Source organism: Xyrauchen texanus, chromosome 10 (assembly GCF_025860055.1).
Source record: "Xyrauchen texanus isolate HMW12.3.18 chromosome 10, RBS_HiC_50CHRs, whole genome shotgun sequence".
In the NCBI taxonomy this organism is placed as follows: domain Eukaryota; kingdom Metazoa; phylum Chordata; class Actinopteri; order Cypriniformes; family Catostomidae; genus Xyrauchen; species Xyrauchen texanus.
Window position 1 is genome coordinate 12,169,120 of NC_068285.1, and position 25,902 is coordinate 12,195,021.

Genomic DNA, 25,902 nt, shown 5'->3' on the forward strand with positions numbered 1-25,902 from the left:
AAACGTATAATTACAACAAGGACAGTGCCTTTGATCAACAAGCTGTAATGATTTTCAAGCCACTTTTGCAATGTGTGTTGAAGTAACAGATTCTGTAATTTTGTGAAACTTACCTGGCGTAGATACTATTATATAGCCTATCACTATCAGCACAAACAAAGTCTACAAAACTGCTTGTTATGATTAACAGCTGCTCCTACTGTCTCGACATCAGAGAGTGGTTTGCAATATACACACACTCATATTGCCACTTTCTTTACTCTTTCTCAGTACCGGTAACACAAATGGATAATATGCATTTTCTTCAAACATCCCTCAGTCTTAAACAGAAACACAACTTGTTGTTATTTATGAGAGTAATAACTGAATGCAATGTTTACAGTATTTGTTTCAGGATTTCATTCCGCATGGATGAATTACTGAGCAATATAGTCAGTGAGACAGATAAAAGAAAGACATGATTTTACTTTTGTTTTTATTTTACTTTAACATAAGTACATAAAGACCCCATGAAATGGCTTGATAAGCGCAGTTTTGTTTGCAGTGGCAATTCATTTCCTATTGAAACTGCTAGTTGTGAAGGGACACATAGAATGGCTTGTCCTTTTCAATAAATAACATTAATAACAGCAGAAAAGAAAAGTTGTTTCAAAAATAGGGAAAGATAGCACAGTATAATGAAAAATTCTGAACACAAACATTCCACCTCTCTATACCAATTCCCAGCAGTGGAGGGTCAAAGGTCATGTTCTTTGAGGCTCTATGATGGATGCCTCTAGACTTGCGAGTGGAAAGACAGACAACTCCACATGGAATCTTATCTCTTTATTTCATGACACGGTCGATCTGTTGGACACAGTCGCTCAGCCCATGCATCAGCATGTTTGTCTCTGTAGAAACAAATTCTGGGATGGTATTCCGTCGCCTAAACGGCACTCAAATGTTGCAAGAACCAGAGAGCTCAAGAGAGTCCAATCAAATCAGTGTCACCTTGGACAATCGCTGGATATGATATGCCTAGATTAGGCTTCAGGGGAAACAAAACAAGAGGGAATAAATAAGACAAGGAAGTTGGAGGGAGACGGAGAGATCAGGCTTCAAAGAAGGCAGGAAATCATGTTGGGTTTGATAGAGCGAGCTGGAGACGGGCATTATTATCGTATCTCCCCTTTGAGAGGATGTCACCATGTTTTTTTCTGTCCAGCATATTAGGATATTAATCATCTTGCATCAGTGATGTAGACAAAAAGTACACCTGTTCTGTACGTTTTATTATTGCTAAGGAAAACTAAAGGAAAAGTTTTAAGAAAACTCAAGTATAAAATTAAAGCTGCAAACACATACACCTTATCCACTTGTTGTTGTTAACGAAAACTAAAGCAAAAAGAAAACATTGACAAAAAAAAAAAAAAAAAAAAGAATTACAAAACGTACATAACCTTACCAGTATTACTGTTGCTTATGAACACCAGTGACGTGCGGTCTGGGTAGGCAAACTAGGCACTGCCTACCCTGCCAAAATTCAAAAATAAAATGTTTATTAAATAATAAACTTGTATTTGTATTTTTACTTTTTATTCTTGTGATTTTTATATATGCAATACGTGTGTTATTCCAATTGTTTAGACGTTATGATGACAAATGTAGCAGTTACGCATAATCAACTAAAAACATATGGTAGAATAAGCAGTGCTTTTACGGTCCATTCATTGCAGATGACAAGCGGAAAACCCATGTTGCGCATGCGCACTTCGATCCTGTATTCTTTAACGTATGCGTCAAAAAGCACAAATCTGCTGTGCCTTTTGACGTCAATATGTTATGCCCGTAATCATCTCCGTTACGTATCAGACATGGACCAATTCAAATCGAGATATTCCTGGACATTTGCGTAGCTAACGTCATTACACCACAGCTAGCGTACATGCCTAATCCCCGCCAAAATCAAAATCAAAATAACAGCACCGGCCGTAATCACGGAATTAAGACATTTTTCCAAACTCGATTTTAATTCAAAATATGAGTTAATTGCAAGAGGGAGGTCTACGGCAGCCTTAGATGGACTAGTACAGCAAATGGGCCCAAAAATTATCCGATCATTTCAAACTGATTGCCTGTAAAGACGAGTTTTACAAAGCTGTGATCGACGTCTTCCACGAGGAAAGAGCGGCGGATGGATTTTATGTACAAGTAATCTACCGATTGGTGAGTCAAAAACTATTTTGGGCTTAATATTGAATTGATAAATGTGGTTGAATTAATGCAAGCCATTTGCCTTCATATTCTATTGAGCAGTGTGTGATTTTACTTTTGCTGACTGACAAACATAATTGGCCGCTGTGATATTTCTATATAGCATTGCTTGTTCCACCACCACGCAATGACTGTTTTTAAGGTGACAATCTGTTACACATTTGAAGATTTACTGTATCTTGAAGATTGTTGTATTGTATCTTCTGTTATAAAGATGAAGATTGCACATAAAAAAAATAAGCACATAATGTTGTAAAAAATAAACAACTTATGTTCTGTTATATGTTCTGTGTTTTGACAACTGAATTTTGTATAATAATATCAAATGAAGATATATTAACAAAATCGTGTATATTATATATAAAACATATATAAAATACATATACATTTCTTGATATGTACACGATATACATCCTGATTTGTACATTTCTTGATATGCCGCACTTGTGCGTAATGTTCACTGTTATTACGTATTATTAGCTTAAACAATAAATCAGGTAATCTGGCTTTCATAACTCAGTGCCTAGCCTCTTTAAGACATCACCGCACGTCACTGATGAACACTAAAGCTAAAGAAAAACATTGTTACCTGAAAAAATAAAAGATAAAAAAAATAAAATAAATACACCTTATTCACACCAGTATTAATGTCCTATTAAGCTTAGTTATGAAACTCTACATGGTGAAGGCCGAAAGGTTCAGTTCCTGACAAATCAGGCAATTACACCCTTCTGTATAAAATAGTACTCACCTCAACGGCTTCGATTATAAGCAAGCTATAGCTAACACAGTCATAGTATAAATACAGACAATGTATTATGCAAATAAAAGTGATTACTTCAACTACAGTCTTGCATAAACTATATCCACACTTTGTTTTAGCCCTGTTCCAGCACTGGAGAGTCAAATATAATATACTGTCTCAAAGTTTGTAGTAAAACAATCACAACTGTGTCATTTTAATTATGCTCCTTCATCTGTCAGCATGATGCCGGTGGATCAGGTTCAGACTCTTTGTATGTTACGCCATTGTTTTGGATGCTCATTCGCTCGCGTTACTATGGAGTTTGTGCACGAGCAACAGGTAGCTGGATGCAGTTCACTTAACGGCCACAGGGGCCGGCTGCATAAACATAGCCATTAACTTAAGACTGCATCTAACAATTAGTTTGACTAGCTAAAGACGCCATAGAAAGCCTGTTGCATAAAACAAGCTCACAGTTGTCTTTCGTAAGGCAGTCTAATTTGCATTGCATTGTGGGAAAAATAAGACCGACAAAAATGGCCGACAGTGGACGCTCAATACATTTTTTATTCGCTGAGAATATTTGCTTATTAGAGGACTACAATGCTTCAAAATGTATTTTAATGAACACATTTAGTGATTTAACCCAAATAATTAAAAACACAAAATTTTGTTACCATTTTTGAGGTCAAAGTCTTCAACCAAGTCTCAACTCAAGCCCCTTTCAGCCCCCGCTGGCTCAGCTGACAGTTATTTTCAATGGCAAAATGGAATGTAAACAAAAGTTAGCCTGAGGTGTGCTGTCTTACATTTTGGTCTTTAATTAGACTGAAGTTTTTATGCAACTGACTGAAAAAATTAAGACCAACATTTTAGACGACTAACTAGTAGACTAGTCTAAAACAGTTTTATGCAACCTGCCCCTGGTGTCATTAATAGATTAGATTAGATTCAACTTTATTGTCATTGTGCAGAGTACAAGTACAAAGACAACGAAATGCAATAACAAAGGATATCTGAATCTTACATACTGCACCTTTAACTAATCTAAAAAAAATAAATGCTACAAAAATGTATCTTATCCGGAACAGTGCTATTGTTGTTAATAAATACTTTAATAAAAACTGTAAGTAATATATGTGTAGTCAAGAGGACTTTCTCGTATTAGAAACATGAAAATAAAAGTTGTGCAAAAGATCTCCAGGTTTTGTTCTTTAGGAAAATATAAAATTTTACACAAAATGCTCATAAATTACATTAAATATGTGTTCACAAGAGCCATATGCTAAAATTGAGAATTTCTTTTGGATTGTTTTTGATGGGATTACATATTTGGAGTTTGACCATGTTTTCTGCATACATGTGAGGACTGGGTATTTACATTTGGTATTAATCGTATCTTATTAGATGCTTTGTGGCCCAGAGTGTTTTCCAGTTTGCTGAATGAGTGTAATACAGTTATATGTGAAAATGTGTAATTCTATTATTTTACAGTTTCTCTCAGTTGCTTTGGTACATTTCTCAAATCACTCTTAACATTTGCAAACCATTAAGTCGATTTCTCAAAACAATTAGTACAATAAGCAACACACAATGGATTACCTGCAAAAGCCTGTAACTTACTTAGTTTCTTTGGTCCATTCCTCAAAAGTAAATCTTTATGTCAATGAACATATCAGTGCCATCAGAATGTCAACTCCTTGTGTCATTGTTCACAAACAAGACGCTTAGTTGTTTCAAAATGCTTACTCGTGTTGTCAATATAAAAATGTACTCTGTTGGTATTTTCTGATGTACACTATGGCTACATTTTTGATGACAATGATTGAAAATGCACAAGGCCGCACCTTTTCTGTATGGCATTTAGACATTTCAACAGTACAAAGTCACACATTCCTTTATGTGAGATTAGGATTGCAAGAGATTGGACAGGATTCACATTTCTGCTTTATTTTTGGTCTGTCAACAAATGACAGTGTCATTGCGATTCAAAAAGAAAAATCACAAAATATTAGCACAAAGGAAAAACATACTATGTAAACCTAGAAAAGATTACCATAGGAAACGCTTCTTAGATAGTTCTTTACAATCAGAATGGTATGGGGTCCTGACGTTCCAGTCTGTCGGGCCAAAGATTCTCATCTACATCACAGCGGATATCTTCTCTTGCGATGCAGTGAGGATAGAATCTTTTTGCATGGCTTATCAAGCCTCTGCAGGCGTCGGCTGTGATGTCCTCACATGCTGCATTCATGGCAGCTATAGCAGAGTATGTGGCGGCGATCGTAGACCTTCCACCTCCATGCTGAAAAGAACTCCTCAATTGGGTTAAGGTATGGGGAATAGGGTGGGAGGAATTCCATAATCATCCTGTGGTGGGACACAAACCATTGCCTGACGGTGTTTGAGCGATGGAAACTCACATTATACCAAAGTACCACATACTTTGGTAACTCATCATGAACCTGACCTGTCTCATCAGCAGGTATGAGATCCTTGTATAGGATGTCTAATAAGTTGAGGAGACGCTGTGTGTTGTACGGCCCTATAAGGGGGATATGCATTACCACACCATTCTCTGACAAAGCAGCACACATAGGGATGTTTCCTCCCTGTTGGCCTGGCACATTCACAGTAGCTCTGTGTCAAATAACATTTCAACCACGCCTTCTGGTTTTGGTCAGGTTGAAGTCAGCTTCATACAGGTGAAGTTGTGAGGTGGTTCACTTGATTCCAGTATATGTTATATCCCAGAAGATGCTAAAATAGATTTATGTGTTATATGCATTTTCATTTTGGACAACATAAAGTTACATCAGATATACACATAGTGCATGTTCTTTTCTACAGCCAAAGCAAATGTATACAGCTCATTCTTACTGTAAAGTAATTACTGTAAACACATATTTTAACTGTACATACTGGCACAGTAGCTCCTTCACTCTGTCACCATTCCTTTCAAATGGTACATGGTACATCTGTTTCATGCTCATATGGTTTCTTTTCAGCACCCTGTTGATGGTTGAGATGCTAACAGATTGGATGTGTACAAAGACATTGTTGTCTTCTATAAAAGCACTCTGAATATCCCTTAGTCTAATGGCATTATTTTCTCTGACCATGGTGCAAATAGCCTCCCGCTGTTGAGGTGTGAAAAGGGGCCCTCTCCCACCCCTGTGAGGTAGTCTTGCAGTCCTATTTGGGAAAATACAGTGATGCCAAACACAAGATTGAGGAAGATTTCAGCGTAAAAAAGTATGTAGTGTTACAGTACAGTGCACATTCTTGGATTACAAACCTGTTCTGTCTGCGAAACGTTAGAATGATTGAGGACACAGTTGTTCTCCCAACATTCAGCTGCACCCGTCGACTAGCCTCAGCCATTTTAAGGCTATGATTGAGAACATGGTCCACAAGAGTGGCCCTTATTTAATCGGAAACACACCTGTCTCCTCTGCCTCTTCTACCTCTTCCTCTGTTTTGCCTCCCTACCCTTCCACCATGCATCCTTAGTCCTCTTCTTCCCGGCTGTTGACCCTGTTCGTTTCCTTGTTGCCCTTCCATTGCCAGAAATTGTAACACTGTGTTGTGCTCTGTCTATATATGCTTGCCAATTGAAGGTTCATGAGATACACCTCTGAGCTATTTTAGAGAACTGGTTAATCATTGGTAGATCTAATGCTTCACACTTCCCCTTCATTAGTGAAAGTCAAGATTCACAAGAGAGAAATTCATCAATTCTGGATACATTTACAAAAACAAAGTCTAATAGAAATGTATAGAAAATATGCTTGACAGATTATGAAAACAGGTTCAACTATTTTGCCTTTAATGACTTTACTGAATTTACTAATGCCTAAATGTTTTGGGGGGTAAGTCTATTCAACAGTATACCAGTATAATATATTTTGATCAGCATGACATAAGCAATTGATGTAGTAATGTAGGAAACAGCAGACAATTGTACATAACCAGTGGCATGAATGTACCAAAGCATTGGCAGTTTGTTCAAAAGAATGAGAAATTGCTTTTATGGTGTGCACAAGTGATTAGATGATGTCAGGGCTGGACTGGGAAGATAAATTGGCCCGGGATTTTACATAGCAACTGACCCTAAACTTGTTGGGGGGTTCGCTGTCCTTTTCTGCATATCACGGCGGCGTTTTGTTGCCCGTTATGCATAACACGGCGGCTCGTGTTAGCTTATCGCGGTTCATTCGGCACATTTCACGCTCGGTTCTCCCGATGGCCTGTCCAAAGGGATCGGCCCAAAATGCCTTCTGCCCACCAGGAAAATGCCCGATATGCCAGATTACCAGTCCAGCCCTGGATGATGTGGATGTTGAACAAGTCGATTTGTGATTTTAAGTTGTGATCTTAGAAATGTACCAAAGCAACTGAGAAAAACTGTAAACTGCAATGCATGTCCTTAAAGCCTGGTAAATGCATAAAATACTGTGAGTGTGTAAGCATGTATTAAGATGATTTACTGGATGCTGAAGCATATGGGTAGGCTAATGCATTGTTTGTAGATTCTTTTGAAATTAGCCTCTACCGTATTTTGTTGAACCACGTTTAATTTCAGTATTTTCTTTTTTTTCCTTTTTTATAATAATAAAACAGAATAAAACCTCAAGATATATGTTTGTATCCTGTGTAGTTTCTTTGCAACCAACTGGCTTCATATAGAAAACTAAATATAAAAAAAAACTAAAATTAAACTGAAACTAACACTTCAAAAACTAAAACTTCAGTAAATTATGGAAAAACAACTAATAAAAACTAAACTGACAAGACAAACTGAACAAATTGAAAAACAAAAAACATAAACTATAATACCCTAATATTCACTGTCTCTGAAAAACACAATCTTGGGGCGGCAGTGGCTCAGGTGGTAGAGCAGGTCAGCTGCCAATCGCAGGGTTGGTGGTTTGATTCACGGCCCACACGACTCCACATGCCGAAGTGTCCTTGGGCAAGACACTGAACCCCAAGTTGCTCCCAATGGCAGGCTAGTGCCTTGCATGGCAGCTCTGCCACCATTGGTGTGTGAATGTGTGTGTGTGTGTGTGTGAATGTGTGTGTGACTGGGTGAATGAGTCACAGTGTAAAGCGCTTTGAATACTGTTAAGGTTAAAAAGGTGCATTATAAGTGCGGTCTGCCATTTACAATCTTAAGAAAACAACTCAAGGTGAAACAGTAACAGAGGACATTTCACTTTAAGAAATCCATCACTATTTTTCATCCACAAACCTAAATTACCACACAGATGTATTTTAATTTCATTCAGGCATTAAGAAAATGACTCTGGGAGGCAGCTGGATTTCTGGAGGGTCTCTAATGACTGAATAGCATCTGTCAGAGTCTTAGAAGAAAGTCTCGGTGTACAGGAAAGTCCCCATAGAAGCGGCTAATGTAGTCTGTGTTATTAGCTCTGTTCGGAGTAATACCCCTAATGGGTAATTATGTTCAACAGATGTGTAGGTCCCTGCTTTGTTTATTTAAGAAGCTGTCATGAAGCCATTCTAAGAGAGGAGCCAATTATTGCAGTTGAGGGCAAGGGAAAGAGATCTGTCATCATGTGAAACAAGAATAAATTTAAAACAAAAGTGAAGTCTGAACAAGTATGCTTGTGGCAGGGTGGAGGGCGGGGCCGGGTCGTGATCCTACACACCCAGTCCCGTAGTAGGCTAATCAAGCCTTCGAAAGGGACAAAGGTCAACTGCAGAGGATTGTGCGGGAGAGAGAGATCGTTTACGGAAATGTCCGTCATGTGTGTGTGTTGGTGTCCTTGTTTTAATTTGTTAATTAAAATTTTATTTACATTGTCAAGTCAGTTCTCGCCTCCTCATTTCCATTGATCCCTTTACAATGCTTAAACATCTTAAATTTAGCACTTGGTGTGGCATTTGTAGTGCATTCTAATCAGTCACATGTGAGGTTCCATTCTGTTAGGATGTTGCCTTTAGAAGGTTGCGTACCCTACAAAAACACAGCTTAAACTGAAGTTACATGCTGGTCTCCCCAGCCTGGTGTGTTTTGATGGTTTCAGAGAGCTTTTGGTCACTTGTAAGCAGGCCAAGCTGGAAGACCAACTGAAGACAAGCTTGGCCAGGCATGGAGACATAATAGACCAGCTTAGGCTGGTTTAAGATTTTTCTCAGCAGTATATTTATGAAGTAGACTGCAAATCAGCTCTGATGGGTTTACCAGACAGGAAGAGCGCTGTGTGAGTATAGTGTGTTGAGAAGGGTCTGCTGCGTTAATCTTCATAACCCAGCAAGACAGGAGCTGACCAAGCATGCACCTATTTCTTGAGTTATTTCCACCATTTTACAGACTGCTGGGACTTAACTGATAGTCTGTCACTGAAGCCTAGTACCTGCTATGGTTCTTGGTGGCTTGTCCTTCTGGAGGAGTGGAGCTGATCCAAATGAATCTGGAGACCAACTTACTGCAAGTTCCCAGTTTGTGCCACTATTGGACAGTGTGGGACATTGACATTGAGACACCTGTCTGCTGATTAACTCTTTCTTGTCACCAAGAGCATTGGACCAGTAGATGGGAAAGAAGAGTCACAATTGAAGCTAGGGGATGTTTTGATTTTTTTTATGCTTTCTTAAATGATAAATGTCTGTTTGAATTGGAAGATAAGGGAATGGCTGTTACTTGATTTTAGAGATAAAGTTACACAAAGTATCAATTCTGAGGGTAGAGTTACACAACAAGATGGAACTAATAACTAGACCCTCCTTACTTATTGTATTGCATATTGTGTATTCTATATTGTATTCTACATTGTGTGTATTGTATATAATTATTGTGTAAGTATGTGTACATTTGATATGTAAATTGTGTTGTGTAAGTATGTTGTTTATTGTAATTGGTATATGTCTCGTCACTGTCATGACTGCTATGTTGCTCAGAACTGCACACAAGAATTTCACCTACTGTTGCACTTGTGTACATGGTAGTGTGACAATAAAGTGATTTGATTTTATTTGATTAATATAAGTGTTTCCACACAATCTCAGGCTCATTCTGATCACACAACAGCCACCCACACAAATTCCAGCCACATGCATTCATTACTGACATTGAATACCAACAGATGCTGACAATGAATGAAGAACTGGGCAAAATGATTCAGGCCAGAGGCTCCTCTCCTATGCCAACACCATTTTCAGGCAATGCAGATGATCAGCTGATCAGGAGAGAGCTTATATACCTCTCACATAGAGTTTAAAATCCACAGAGGCCAGATTGGTGACTCCGCCTCTGAGATCAGCTTCAATAGCCTATGCAAACAAATTAAAGAGGGCTTACGTGAGCATTTGAGTGAGAGTGAAATCATCAGAGGTGTTATAAAAATCATAAACCTGGCCATTTTAAAGAAAGGCTTATGGAGAAAGAGGACTTAACAGTCAAAGAGTTAAAAGGGTTGTTTCAGTCTCACTTATGTGACAAGAGTAGCACAGAAATGTTTCAAGATCTAATGTGTGCATGCCAAGGAGAACATGAGAACCCACAACAGTTCTTATATCATGCCATAGGCCTTAAACAAAAGTTATTGTTTGCCTTCAAACAAATGACTGCTGAAATAAGATATGATACAAAAAACATACAAAAAGTGTTTCTCCATACTGTGTGCCAGGGTCTGGGGCCTAAATTCAATGAGATCTGCCATGAGTTTAAGCGATTTGTCACAGCTGGATATGTAACAGATGACATGCTTCTCAGACATTTTGTAAAGGTAACAAGTGAAGATGAACAGAGACTCCACCAAAAACCATACTTGCTCACAGTACTCAAGTTGAGTTCAGAAACCAGAAACAGCATCTGAACCAGCAGATAAAGAGATTTGCAAAACTCATTAATCAAGTAGACGTTCTGAAAAGTGTTTTGTTAATTCATTGCAGCAATTTCTCTCTGAAATTGTTGGACCTAGCACAGGCCTTGAGGTATTTGCTATAAATTCCATTCAATGGGTGGGTCAAAGCTACAGTGTGCTTACCTGAAAGTGACTCCATCTAAGTCCACTTCTTAGTGAGCCAGCTGCCATTAGAGAGACCTCTATTGGGATTCAGTGTAATTGCGGAGCTTTTTAATGGCCCAAAATGCAATTCAAATACCAAACTGTATAGTCTCATTAGAGGCACTGAAACCAGCCAAGATTATTAAAAACATTAGATGTCTGTTGGTTTCATTCTGGCTGACCAAGATAACACAAACACAGTGCTTGTAAGAATTAGACCACAACTGTTACAATTCTCCCTGTTCAGGAAGCCAATGTAAGATGTAAGGTACTTCATAACTTCAACACATCCAACCGGACAGTCCTTTTTGAGCCTAATGGTGATAGTCCATCTCTAGGGCAGCTTGACCTCGGTGAAGGGCTTGTTGAGATTTACAGTGGAGGACGACCATACATCAGAGTTCCAGTAGGCAACCACACAAAGCATGACATGATCCCGAAGAGAACAGCTATTCTGGGTATTACATCCATAGCAGAGATAATACAAACTGATCAGTGCATGTCAGATAGCTCAAAAGGAAAAGATGTGTCTCAACCTGTATTGCAAGATACAGACCCTCTCTGGCACCCTCTCATTGACCAGAGTTATCTCAAGGCAAGATGTTGTGCAACAAATGCTCTATGAAGTGTCAGGAGTGTTCTCCTATTACAAAAACGACATTTGGTGCATTCCCTGTTTACAAATGACACTGAGCTTAAAGGATGGAATTCCAGTGCAAAAGGCCTTCAACTCAACACCAAAGCCACTGCTAAAAGAGGTTAGAGAGTATGAGCAGGATCTGCTTGCCAATGGCTGGATTGTAAAATAAAAGTCACCCTATGCAGCACCTGTAAAATGTGTCCACAAGAAAGATGGTGCATTAAGATTATGCAGATTATGCATTATTGACTACCGACAGCTCAACAGTTTTCATGACCGCAATAAATTGCTACGAATTCAGGACCTGATGAACACCCTGAATAGTTACCACTGGTTCTCCACCCTGCATATCACAGAAGCAGCCAGTGACACATGTGCGAGCACCCGTGAGAGAAATCATATCAAGTGCATCCCTTGAGCTGATATGCATCGACTACCTGCATCTGGAGACCAGTCAAGGAGAATTTGAGTATATTCTCATGGTAATTGGCCATCTCACAAGAATAAATCTGGAAAGACCGCAGCTCAGAGAATCTTCAATGATTTCATGTTTCAGTTTCATAGCCAAGTTACATCATGACCAGGATCATGCATTTGAAAACTCTGTTTCGAACATTTCAGAAATTCTTAGGAGTACATCACTCCAGGACTACACCATACCACCTCCAGAGCAATCCTGTTGTGAACATTGGCTGACAAATACAAACAGCGCTGGAAGGAGCATCTGCCAAAGGTCACCCATGCTTATAACTGCACCAAACATAAGACAACAGGGTACTCTCCATTCTACCTCATTTATGGCCGCCACCCCTGACTACCTATTGATTTGTTGTTTGGGCTTTTACAGGAAGACAGGGTCAAGACGCTGTATGGATATGCAGAGCGTTGGGCAGATCCGAAGCCTATAGGATTTCAGCACAGAACAGTAAAGAGATGAGTCTTCGCAACAAACAGTACAATGACTAAAAAGGAAGCAGTGTTATCTTAAGGAAAGGGGATTGCATTCTGGTGAGATACTTGGGCCAAAGAGGTGGTCCAGGGAAGATTAGATCATATTGGGAATGTACCATCTACAGTATGTTGTGAAAGAGCAGGTGGAGGACAACTCTGTGTATAAAGTTCATCCCAAAAATGATGATCACTTGATGAGAACTCTGCACCGTAATCATCTTCTGCATGTAAATGACATGCCAAAACCAGATAGTTTAGACCCCAAAAAACAAAAAGCACAACAAAGAGAAATATTTGAGACAACAAAGAAACAGAACAGAGAAGAGGAAAAGGAGTGAATCATGCACTGAGAGTGAGGAGTCAGATTCAGAGGAAGACAGAGTTGTATATCATTGGCAAATATCAGAGATCCAAAGCAAACAGAATTCATAAGGGTAGACCCTGAAAATGTCCTGCCTCAGGGTGGACTGAAAAAAAAATGTACACAGATGAAAAAGATCCACTGGTGTCTGACATAAACAGAACACTTGAGAAACAACTTACCTGTTGATACTTACATGCAACAAGACGAAACTCCAACTCAAAATGTTGAGCCAGAATGTGAAATCACACCAGAGGAACAGCCTACTGGGGTCCAAGAAAGAGTGTCACAGCTGCAGGAACCTTATGAGAAAATCAGACTGTCATGCAGAGACAGAAAACCTGCACAAAGAATGACTTATCCAACCCTTGGCCAAACTACATTCCAAACACTACCCTCACTAAACACAGTAGAAGCAAATTCATTAACTCACTAACTTTGATGAACACTGCACAACACGCATCATGGTTAGGCTATGTCGATTACCCATATCACATAGTGTCAGTCACTTCTATGGTGCCTACATATTAATATCAGTCAGAGAATAGACATAGACATAAATATGAGTTTTCAAAGAGTTGAGTTTTATTAAGTGGAGAGTTACATTATATGGTGGGGAGAGTGTGACACCCCAATTATAGGTTCATCACAATTGGTGTAATACCTCTTAAGTAATTTACATAAATACAAATGTTGTCAGAGATTTAATTAATTGCTACAATTAATAACAAGTGTGTTTTCATAAGAGGGTGTGTTTGCCAGACAGGTAGAGGGCTCTGTGTGAGTATGGTGTGTTGCGAAGGGTCTGCTGCGTAGCTCTTCATAACCCAGCAAGACAGGAACTGACCATACATGCACATTTGTCTTGTGTCTTTATTTCCACCATTTTACAGACTGCTGTGACTTAACTGATATTCTGACACTAACGCCTTTTACCTGCTACATTGACTTGTCCAACAGGCATGCGAACAGACGTGGTGCAGTTGGATAACAACTCCACGAACATGACCATATCCCCTCGACACCTGTCACCTCATTTAAAGAAATAATACATCTCTCACTCTTTTCTAAAAATACCCCAGTGAGAGAAATGTGTGAGGCTGAGAAATCTATAATTAATGTGGTCATATTTAGCAGCTTTTGGAAATATGATGTTCTCCCCACTCTTTTTATTTCTCTCTCTCATCTTTCCCTTTGTTGATTTTCTCTTTCTCATATTCTCGATTTCTTTCAGGTGGTTTTATGGCGAGGAACCCGATAATCCCAGTGTGAATTATGATAGGCGTGAATATAACCAACGCATCATATATTTATCTGTGGTTCAATCATCTGCTTGACAGCTAATGGGGGTAATTAGCAGCTGAAGGGGTTTCCTTCCTTGGGGCATTTTGGGCCCTGGAATGAGGAAAGAGAGAGAGAGACTGAGAAAGAATGAGACCACCTATAGTGCTGAGGAATACAACTAAATGATTAGATAGTAGGTGGACTTGCATCAACACAGTTTTTGTGTTCACAGACTGTCACAAGACTCTGCAGTCTAACAAATTTGGTAGTTTAATGGGTAGTCTGTTAGATGTGGAGTAGTCTCATGGAGAAAGTCTTTAAAAGTGACCACTCACAAAATAATTTTTTATGTGATGGTTAGTGGTGACTAAAGCCAATTTTATATAATTGAATAAGTCAAACTTTTTTCTCCTTAATAAACTAAAGCATCCTAGGTGAATAAAGTCTGTGTTTGTACTACATGTCCTACATTTTTAAATTAGTAAGTTGAAGAAACTAAAAGTTGCGGTCACATTTACCTATGCATGGCAAAATTTCAGGGGGGAAGGAAGCGTTGGAGTATGTGAAACCAGCAAAAAACGAATTGACAAGCAGTCTCTTTAATGCTGCACTTTATACTCAGGAGAGTAAAGTAAATGATAAAATTACATCCTTGTCCATTGTGAAGATTCAGGGTAGCTGTGTATGAAGCTACTCCCACACAGATGTCATAGCCAAACCAAGCAACTTCCTAATGGTCAAAGTGGCAAATTCACCAGTCAAAGTTCACCAAACTTGAACTCCACACAAAATCCACAAGGGGGGAATTCTACACATCTGGAAGTCCATATAGTGTGAAATTCACAATTGCATGGATTTACTTTGAGATTAATGTATTTAACCAGAGGAATTTTGTAAAGGTATGTGACCGCACCTCAAAGAACATCATGCCTAAACCACCAATCATCAATGCTCTTCGACTAGTAGAGTTCTCCAAATGTAAAGTAGGTAAAGTATTTCAGGAATGTGTACAAACTGGAGAAATATCACCAAATGAACACATTAGCAGAACAAAAATGTCAGCACATTTCATAAATGTGTAGGTGAACAAATACAAGACAGCTTCCCCAGTAAGTATTAATTAGGCTTAATTAGCCTTTGGGGTCAGAATTTCCATCCGTTGATTATAATGTTGATTATAGCGTTGACACAGCTTTGAGAAGTTGAATATATTGTTCCACTTTAGGATATCCCGTTTACTTTCTACTAAATGCCTCAAACAAAATGTAATAAAACAACACATATGTGTGCGAATAAAAGACACCAACAATAGTTGCAATTCATCTTTAGTGAATTCCCCGGTGAATACAGCATTTGCAAACCTCCGGTGTTGCAAAACTCCGTTCTTAAAGAGGTCGAGTACAATTTATGACTACAGTTAAATTATATGAAATGGATCCATTTGGCTACAAAAAGATAGCCTCCAATACAAAAAAAATCTAGACTAGACGCAGACTTGCAGAAAATTTGCCGCTCGTTATTTTCACATGCAAATGATCTTGTGATTAGCCGCAAATGTTTGCCAGAAGTTTGCAGCTCTTCACAGGTACTGTTGAACCTCCAGCAACAATGGACAATTCGCAACAAGTTTTCTGCAAAGCTCATTTGTATGTGAAAATTCTTTGGTGAATTTGAGGCAAGTTTGCGGCAAATTTGCAGTGAACTCTCAATTTTTGTAAGCGCTGATGTGATAAAAACGACCTGGTCCTAGAATAACTATACATATATTTTAGCATTTTTTTGTTGTTGTTTTTTTACGTAGCTTTAAACATATCGTGGCACTTTCCAGGTGAAAACTAGAGGCACTACAAAAACTTTCATTCACTTTCACACAAATCAAGGGTAAAATGGAAGATTTTCAGTTTATAAATACTTACCTTTCACCCTGTTTCCCAATCATATCTTACGACATCAAAACACTTTTACTATACCGCATGACTTGTGAGGCAAATTTTTAATGTTTGCATTACATAACCAACTACATTTACATGCTTGTTCAAACCCAGCTCAACTGATAGAGCATTGCACTTGTGATTCAAAGGACGAGGTACGCGCTCTGAAGAGCATGTGAGTAGAGATGTAAGCCAAATGTGTCATGGAAGGTTAGGTTTAGGTTTAAAGTTTAAGATAGGGAGGCAGGTTTTGCTGATTTGAAACATGATAGAGCATTAACTTTAAAAGCTGCAGTGGACATTTCACCTCAGAACTGTTGTGATATATGTAAGGAACCATGTTATATCATTTTGCAAATATACTGCCACAGTCATGTAATTTTTTTGAGATCAGATTGGATAAAATACTCAGTCAACGCTGTCAATCAAAAAGATTGGGTCATTCAATCTGACATAATTTTGCACAGTGGATCATAGCTTTTACCATAGATCTCACTGGGATCATACCGTACAATCTGTCATGCAACAATCGTAAAGGACCATAAAAATCATACAGTGAGTACCCAGTATAAGGCTGCACCGATGGGATTCTGCAACTACTGTATAAAGCCATAGATTTGCAAACTAAATATTTATAATTTACTGAGTGGTAAACAAACTCAGTGTTAGCTCTAGTGCATTTGAGAACTGTAAACTTCTCCACTGCCAAATCTCTCTCAGGGAGATTCCAAGCTCCTTTTACAACGAAGAGAGTTTATATCTGGGGCCCTGTGCTTCCAAACATCATTAATGCAATTCAGACAGGTTCTGCAGCAAATTTACCATCTGTGGTCATTAAAATACACTTGACCTTAATCTGAAACTTCTACTCTCATTCTCTCTCTTCCTCTCTTGCACTGTAACCTTTTCAACTGTGTATATATTTCACAGCAGAGATTTTTGGCATAAACACTGAATTCCACCTCGTGTAAAAGGTTTTAATGAGAACATTTGTTGGGGTTAATCTAATAGGCTACTTTAAATGGGGTGTCAAAGAGCAAACACATGCATTCACACATCCTGGGGTACTTTTTCCAGGGTGTCTGGATCTAATGTGCACATGTGGTATTGAATTCAGAGGTGCTTGTTTCATTACTCACCCAACCTAGGTCATCTTAAAACACAAACACATACGCACAACTAAACCTTGAGCTGTATCTATTTATTCCAGGACTACAAAGACTTGTTGACAAGTCTTCTTATGGCAGTAATGAGTGTAAATGGTGCGTATTGTGATTGACTGTGGGAGGGAGGTGGATATTCCTGGAGAAGTTCAACAGACGTGGGATGATGTGACCTGGCAGTGGGAAGCATTACTGCAGGAGGTGAAATCTCTGTTTGGCAGATATGTCCTCAGGCATATGGCAATTAATAACTGACCTTTAAAGTATAAGCATGGTTCAGCTGTTTGTCAGAAGACAAGCACAAGTTAAAAACCATCATATCAAAATTTACGTCATTGTGCGTCACAATAATATCTAAAATTTTACAGGGAACTATCCAGATGTGATCGCAACCAGCCAAGAAAACAAACAGAAACAGTTCGTCTCAATTAGAAATGAAAGTCACACACTAAAGGGGTCATATAATACATATTTGTACACATTTGTATTTTTTTATCAGGATCTATTTTTATTCAAAGGTACGTTAAAAATGCAATTCACACAAAACAGTTACTTGCATACTCCCCTACTATGGTGAGCATGATTTGAGCATGATGATGTTGATTACAACAAAAACATATTTAGACTTGTCCCTCTTAAAAAAAAAAAAAAAACAGTGGAACAAATGGGGCCAATCCGTAGACACTCGCTGTATCAAAAGTATAGTCACAAGATGTAAACAATACAGGTATGTGTGTACACGTAGCATGATTTTATTGATAAAATTACATACATATCTTGTCTGTGTAAAGTTATATACAAATTTCACAACTTCATTGCCATGCCGACGTAACGCCATAAACCCTGTAATCATGCAAATATTAAGATTTAAACCATTTAACAGCTCCAATAATACTTTTATTCTACATTTTAAACCTGTTTAAGATTTTAATAAATTATAAGCTTCACATTTCAAACTTTAAACCCTCCAAAAAATTGTCCACATTCACTTCCTCACTGTAGACTTCATTTTAAAGAAAAGGAGCAGGAATTTGACTTAAAAGTAAAACATGTCTAAGTGGTTTAACCGTCCAGAGACAGAAAATAAAGACATGATTAACCTCTTACTAAAAGCTTAACTATTTAAAAAAAAATTTTTTGGCATATGTAATTTGGAATAATCTTTCATTGTTATTTCTTTAAAATAGTATGTGTTAATAAATGCTGCAATTAACATTAACCAAGACTAATAAATGCTGTAAAAATATTGTTCATTGTTAGTTCATGTTAACTAATGTAGTTAAATACAATCTCATTGTGAGGTGTTACCCACTTTGTATTTATATCTTTATTTTTTTTCATGACTGTGTACATTTTTCAAAAATATATAAAATATTTTGAAATGTTTTAATGAACAGGCACATTTTGTTCAGGTCAAATGGAATAACCATAATAAAAATCTTATTTCCCCTTCTGTCACTCAATCGATGTTGTGTCGAATGAAGTGACACAAGGGGTATTCTTGGGACGCCAAACGTACCTTTGAACCTGAGAAAAGGCCAATGTCAAGTTGGCAGACAGAATTTGCATGCCCTGCCCAGACATACAGGTATAAAGGGAAGTGGGGCAGCGAGTGCCAGTCAGAATTTGTCTTCGGAGCCGAACGGTTGTGTAACAGAAAGCTGAGTTCACCACTGTTCCACTCACATCTACTGGCGATAAGCACTGCTGTTGGATCTACGGCGCGTTTCCAGCTGGCATTCTCTCTCTCTGCAAAAGCTCTAGATGTTCTGGGCAGTTCTTTGTCTGCTTTGGCGGATGGCGGAAAAGGAACACAGTCTCCAAACAGAGGTTAGCTCACAGGGTCGTTGATGCTCAGCCAGGCTGTGGCACTGGCCCATGGCACCTCCTTAGCAGACATATGCAGAGCAGCGGGCTAGGCAACACCCAATACATTTGCCAGATTTTACAATCTCAGGGTTGAGTCAGTCTCGTCCCGTGTTTTGTCAGGTCTGAGCCGATAGAACTCGTAACTCGGCACAACCGACCGGGTGTTCCGCTTGCACACAGCGCCCTTCACCAAGTTGATCCAGTGCACCTTCTATCCCAGGTTAGCCACTAAGCGTCGCTCCCTGGATATTATCCTCCCTAGCCTTCTGGCTGGCGAATTCAGCAGAGCAATTCGCGGCCAGACCCACTACGAGTCTCAGGTGCTCTGTACTGCGGTCGAGCTCCACAGGCTTAGTTCCCTTTCCAGGCAAACTCCCTGTGATGTAATTCCTGCGGTACGGTCCCCCTGTCGGCAGACCAGAGTTTCCTTTGGGCAGCCCCGCTGCCCTGGTTGCCGTGCTTGTAGAGTCCCTCCTCATTAGGCTGGACCTACCACCGCGCCATCTCCCACGTACGGCTTCAAAACCCTCGTGGTGTATTTGCCACATGTTACCTCCCCCTTGACTGGGCAGGATGTGGCCTCCGCAGGGTCTTTTCCCCCTGAAAGAATAGGACCTGGAAAGACCGCATTCCCCGACGCATTTCATAGCGTTAAGATCCTATGTGAGAGACATAGTGAGAGAAAAGGCGCGGCTGCCGGGCTTGCTCCCATGCTAGTCATGTAGCGCCTGTTCCCCCCTCAGGGGTTGGGGAGGGGGACGTGCAGCTGACACAGTTGCCTCTAGCACACAGTAGCCTGCTTGCACCTGTCAGTTCACGTAACACGGTCAGTGCATGCCGTTTTTATATGGGACCCTTTGTGTCACTTCATTCGACACAACGTCGAGTGAGTGACAGAAGGGGAACATAATGGTTACTGTTTTAACCTCCGTTCCCCGAGGGAAGGTACGAGACGTTGTGTCCCTCCTGCCACAGCACTAGACTTACCACTGTAAATGGCCGTACCTTATTTTCAGCTCCTCAGTGCAAAGTCCTGACTGGCACTCGCTGCCCCGCTTCCCTTTATACCCGTATGTCCGGGGCGGGGCATGCAAATTCTGTCTGCCAACTTGATATTGGCCTTTTCTCAGGTTCAGAGGTACGTTTGGTGTCCTAGGAAGACCCCTTGTGTCACTTCATTCGACACAACGTCTCTTTCCTTCCCTCGGGTAACGGAGGTTACAACAGTAACCATGACGTTATTTGAATTATAATGCTTTAATTTAATGATTAAGTACACTCATGCATAATTAAGGTCCAAGAAAAGTATTTAAATACCTTAAATGACTTTGATCATAGAAAATGTGGCTCATTTGGTAGAGCGGGTCGGCTGCCAATCGCAGGATTGGCGGTTTGATTCCAGGCCCACACGACTCCACATGCCAAAGTGTCCTTGGGCAAGACACTGAACCCCAAGTTGCTCCCAATGGCAGGATAGCACCTAGCAGAGCTGCCATTGGTGTATGTGTGTGTGTGTTTGTGTGAATGGGACACAGTGTAAAGCGCTTTGGTAACCTCTAAGGTTCTAAGGTGCTATATAAGTGCAGACCATTTAATGTGTTTTTTTTTTTTATGAATAAAACCAGCATGGACACAAAGATTACATTGACACAAATGTCAACTAGTTTTTAAAAATATTTCTAATTTTTAACATCTTGGAAAAGCTTACTTGTCAATGCCACATACTGTAAATACATATATTTTCTGTAGATACATGCTGAATGTGTATTATGATATATAATATCTGTGATATGACCCTTTTAAAATTTTTAAATTGCTTTAAATGTTTATTCATTTGAACCCAAAGAAATCAGCTCTTGGTTAAAAGCAACATAGACAGCAAGTCTACAATGTAAAACAAATGTTTTCTAAACTAAAGATTGCCAAGGACACTATCTGTTATCTCAGCAAGAAATGCACTTAGATACATGCAACAATAGCACATCAGCGGAGGGAAATGTAACCCGGAGTGACCCTCATGATTTTAAAGTTCCTTCAGTGATCTTTCACACTGGTATTTTGAGCACCGGTACCTTGTGGTTTCCCGCAGATGTATTAAGAAAAGAATCGCTCTTCTATAATGCATTGTGAGTATTGACTTCTCCTTGGTGTGCTATTTCCTGTTCGTGACAGGTAGCAGAGTTGTATTCCCTCCAGTCCCTAATGCACCTGTCAATCAGAGAACAAATTCAATTTAGTCTTGTTTGTGTGGACATCAAGAGGGCATAGCCATGTCAAAAAAGATGGTATTTAGCACCATTTCTTGGATAATAATGCATTTTAAAGAGCTTATTGTGAGTAAGAGGTTTGTGATTGGTCAGACAGATTATCCACTTTATATATCTGATGTCCGCTAAGGCTCTTTTCTTGTTTTAAATAGCTTTATTAACATCATTGTAAATTATATATATTTTGATTTTGAGGGATGGAGTTTGGAGACAAAAATCATTTAAAGATTTCCAGTAAGCAATCTTCTAAACAAGTAAGAAATCAGAAATTGAAGATGGCAAAATCAAAAAGTAGTTATCTCAATGTCTAGCTGCCTACTTGAAATTTCAATGTGGGAATAGGATGGATAGACTGACAAGACGGAAATTTCATGTTCCTATTTTGCCTTGCTATCCTTGATGTTTACAAATTTTGCATGCCAGCTAAGAAGGTTGTAGCTCTACCACACCTGGAGTTCGCTAGTTTGAATCCCAGGGTGTGCTGAGTGACTCCAGCCAGGCTTCCTAAGCAACCAAATTGGCCCAGTTGCTAGGGAGGGTAGAGTCACATGGGGTAACCTTCATATGGTCGCTATAATGAGGTGCGTTCTCAGTGGGGCGTGTGGTGAGTTGACCATGGATGCCGCGGTGGATGCCGTGAAGTCTCCACATACACTTTGTCTCCGTGGCAACGCGCTCAACAAGCCACTTGACAAGATGTGTGAATTGACGTCTCAGACGCGGAGGCAGCTGGGATTCATCCTCTGCCACCCAGATTGAGGCGAATCACTACAAGATCACAATACAGTGTGAAAACATTAAATGTGATTTAAATCTTTAGACTCTTGAAAATATTTCTTTGAATTAAACTTTTTTTTTTTTTTCAGAGAAAACAGGATAAAATAAAACTTTTAAAAAAAGTAAGTATGACCTTCTTGTGGATCTCAATAATTGTCTTCATTAAATCAGTTTCAGTGTGAAAAGTAAATACCCGTAAACTCACAAAACATCAATATGTAACACAATATAGCATCAAAACAAAATGACATGAAAAATCTTAGTATAGTATGATCTTTCACACTGGTATTTTGAGCACCGGTACCTTGAGCCACGTGTGGTTTTCCACAGATACATTCTATAATGCATGGAGAGTATTGACTTCTCCTTGGTTTGCAATTTCCTGTTCATGACTGAGTTCCACCCCCTAAAGTCTCTAATGCACCGAACCTGTCAATCAGGGAACAAATGAAATTTCGTCTCATTGGTTTGGACATCAAGAGGGCATAGTCATATAAAAAAAGAAGGTATTAAGGTCCATCACTTGGATAATAATGAATTTGAAAAAGCTTATTGTGAGTAAGAAGTTAGTGATCGGTCAGACAGATTATCTACTTTATATATCTGATGTCCTAAGCAGGGCTCCAGACTAAAAAAAAAATACTTAGGAGACATTGGCTGCTAAACTGAAATATCAAGGAGACAAATGGCTGTTTTAGTCGCCAAATCACAGAATTGCTTGATTTAGATTGCTGTTAAGAAACAAGACACAAAGCCGAAGAATAACCTCAGGTTATTCCTTGAAATACTAGAAGTGTACTATAAATTGCACTGCGTGAAAAGAGCTGTAATCGGGCATGTAAAACTCCTGAGTACTCCTGTGTACTCCACAAATAAACGGATGTGTACGGGAGTTTGCTGTCCTGTCACACAATCCCGAATACTCCTGGATATGTACCAAGTTTGGGGCACAGCAGGGAGCCACTAGGGCCATCAGTTACCATGGTGAATCCCCCGGTCAGGGTCAATGCCAGGGAATATTAGCATTTCACACCTTTGGGACACAAGGCAGTGGCCTCCTTCAATTGGTCAGAGATCTTACATAGGATTGGGTGCTGAATGCTTTCCCCCTCCTCTAAAACCCCACACTATTGGTCCAGTTTAAGGCCTCATTTGGGTTTATTGTTACTCATTATTAATATTTATTATAATTGGTGTTCATGGTTATAATGTAAAGACAATCAGATAAACAAAGTTGAGTTTGTTATTTTTATTATTTGTAAATGACACTGGGCACATGACATATATATATATATATATATACACACAATCAAAATTCTATAAATAAAAAATATGTTAGCATAGAATACACTTTACTATTAGTCATACAATATATAACCCCATCTAATATGTAAGGCCTGTGTATAATATTTAGAAAACAATATAATATATAAATAGTACAATATATAAATATAGAGATACCAATGTGGAATTGTATAAAATATATAAATGCAGTATATATAGAAAACTAAATAGAATTATATATAATACAATCTATAAATAATACTATATAAAATAAATACTATATAAAAAACAACAACAGAATATTCAAATTATACTATAGAATAATATTTAGATGCGTAATGCTAAAATAATTCACAGGCCAGCTTCTGTGGTCTCCACCGTGACTCGATCTGCACCAACTCGTGGATGATGAGTTCCTAAGTACTTCTGGTCTGCTTCCAGTCTTTTTTTGTAGCACCCCACACAGTGCAGACAAAGCTTTACTACGGGTTGGAGGCCGAACAACCCACACCGTCTTTCCATCCAAGGTGGCATCCTCCTCTTCAGACATTTGGTCAACTGTTGCAGTCTTCCAGATAGCTGCCTCTTCCTCTGTCTGGAGAACACCAGTCCTGCTGCTCAGCAGCTGCAAAATGGGAGGGAAAAGAAATTAAACCACTGAAAATATCAAATGGGTTGGGATGGGAGCCTTTTAGTCTTTTACTGAGATTTATATTTATTTGTACTTACTCTTCTTTTTCTTTGTCTCGTGCGAGCAATGATCCTGCTGTCCTCCATCTTCTCTTTGTTCTCATCTTGGGCCATCCTGTAACCCCTTCGAACAGTTTCAAAATATGTCTTGCAGGATGCTAGAGAGAGGGAGATAGTGAGCAGGGAGAATGTGTTTATTTATAACTAACTAGGCTATACAGTTAAATAGTTGTAGTCTTGGTATATTCTCTTGTGACTTACCTTTAACAACAGCAGGATCTACGTCCGGTACAGCCATGGAGACGCCATTAAAGAGATAGGTTGTGACCTCGAGGTTGTGGGGGGAGGATAGACTGTGGAGCAGTAATTAAAGAAGGTAGATTAAAAATATAATTTAGAAGAAAGGACTGTTATGAAACAATAGTTTTAAAGATATACCTTGTCTGTGGGTCATATTTGTGTGTGTTGTTTTCCCCATTGTGCAATCTGCGTACAGCTTCCTGTAAAAATCCAACATAGTATGAGAGCTCAATTCAAATACATTAATAAATAAAGCACACAAAGTTAAGCGGACACCGCAAAATGTTTGTGACTTAAAAAACTAAAATAAATAAAATAACTTACCGCAACAGATTTATTCCCAGCTCTCTTTAATTTCTTCGAAGCAGGCTCCTCTCTTGCCTCTTTGAGCTCATCGATGTCCGCCTCCATCTTAACCAATCTCTTGTCCATCGTCTCCAGCTTTTCAAATATCCGCTTCAAACTTGCATTCACCATATTCACCAGTCGGTTTTCGCTCGGACTCGGAGTTTGAAAAGCCACGTTGTCCCGGCGTAAAGGAGTAACATCTCTACTCTGCTCTGCTCTCCGTAAAACTCCAGCGTTCTTTTGCAAGCCATCTTCGCGTTGTAAATAGGATACGGCGTACCTTTACTAACCTGTATATTTTAAATATCTTTTGTTTTATACATCCTGGTAACACCCATCCACAAACAAAATGTGCCGCCTCTAAAGTTTTCAGGTAATGCTATTGGTTACTTTCACTGACACAAAACATAAACTGATTCCGTTGGTTGGAACTGGATGACGTCATTGTATTTCATCCAATTGCACGCTTGGAAAGTAGAAATACGGAAATCAAGCACTGTAGCGAAATAAACACAGCAACCTCAGTCACTCCTATTTATTTTTCATTGTCAATCTGTATTGTGTTGATGCCTTGCCTGTTTTTGTTGTTGTTGTCTCCACGAGAGTTTGTAATAAACATTTAAAAAAAAAAAAAAAAAAAACCTCAGTCACTCCACAGTTTATCAGAAACATCAAACTACCGGATCGTAAATGCATATGGTAACCAAGCAACGTTAGCAGACTTGGGACCAGCTGACCACCTACCTCTTAACAAATCATGAATGCATACATGATAAATATATCCAAAGTAACATTACAAGTAATTATTTTTCACTAAAAATCTACTCAAGTAAAAGTACAAATATGTTGCATTCAAACTAAGTTACTTGTGGGATACCATAAACGTTTGACCAAAGTTACTGGAGAACATTCTTTATTTGTTACATTTTGTGAGAAATATTGTGTAAAATGGCTCGTTTTTCTGTTATAGAGAACTTTGATTATGAAGATCTCAAGCTTCCCT

General features: G+C 39.0%; 1 protein-coding gene across 1 annotated transcript; it reads right to left on the reverse strand.

Moving 5' to 3' along the window:
- Positions 1-23,660: 23,660 nt before the first annotated feature.
- On the reverse strand, positions 23,661-25,410 carry LOC127650941 (uncharacterized). Its single transcript, XM_052136606.1, has 5 exons — positions 24,876-25,410; positions 24,690-24,751; positions 24,513-24,604; positions 24,291-24,409; positions 23,661-24,186 (listed from the first exon to the last, which is right to left on the reverse strand). Exons 1-5 carry the CDS (start codon positions 25,026-25,028, stop codon positions 23,875-23,877), a joined length of 738 nt encoding a protein of 245 aa, XP_051992566.1. The 5' UTR covers positions 25,029-25,410; the 3' UTR covers positions 23,661-23,874.
- Between the last annotated feature and the right edge of the window lie 492 nt (positions 25,411-25,902).

Coding starts and splice junctions, on each gene's coding strand:
- LOC127650941 (XM_052136606.1), bottom strand. CDS start 25,028: ATGGTGAATGCAAGTTTGAAGCGGATATTTGAAAAGCTGGAGACGATG. Junction 24,410..24,512: donor AGATCCTGCTGTTGTTAAAG/GTAAGTCACAAG, acceptor CCCTCTCTCTAG/CATCCTGCAAGACATATTTT. Junction 24,187..24,290: donor CGAGACAAAGAAAAAGAAGA/GTAAGTACAAAT, acceptor CCCATTTTGCAG/CTGCTGAGCAGCAGGACTGG.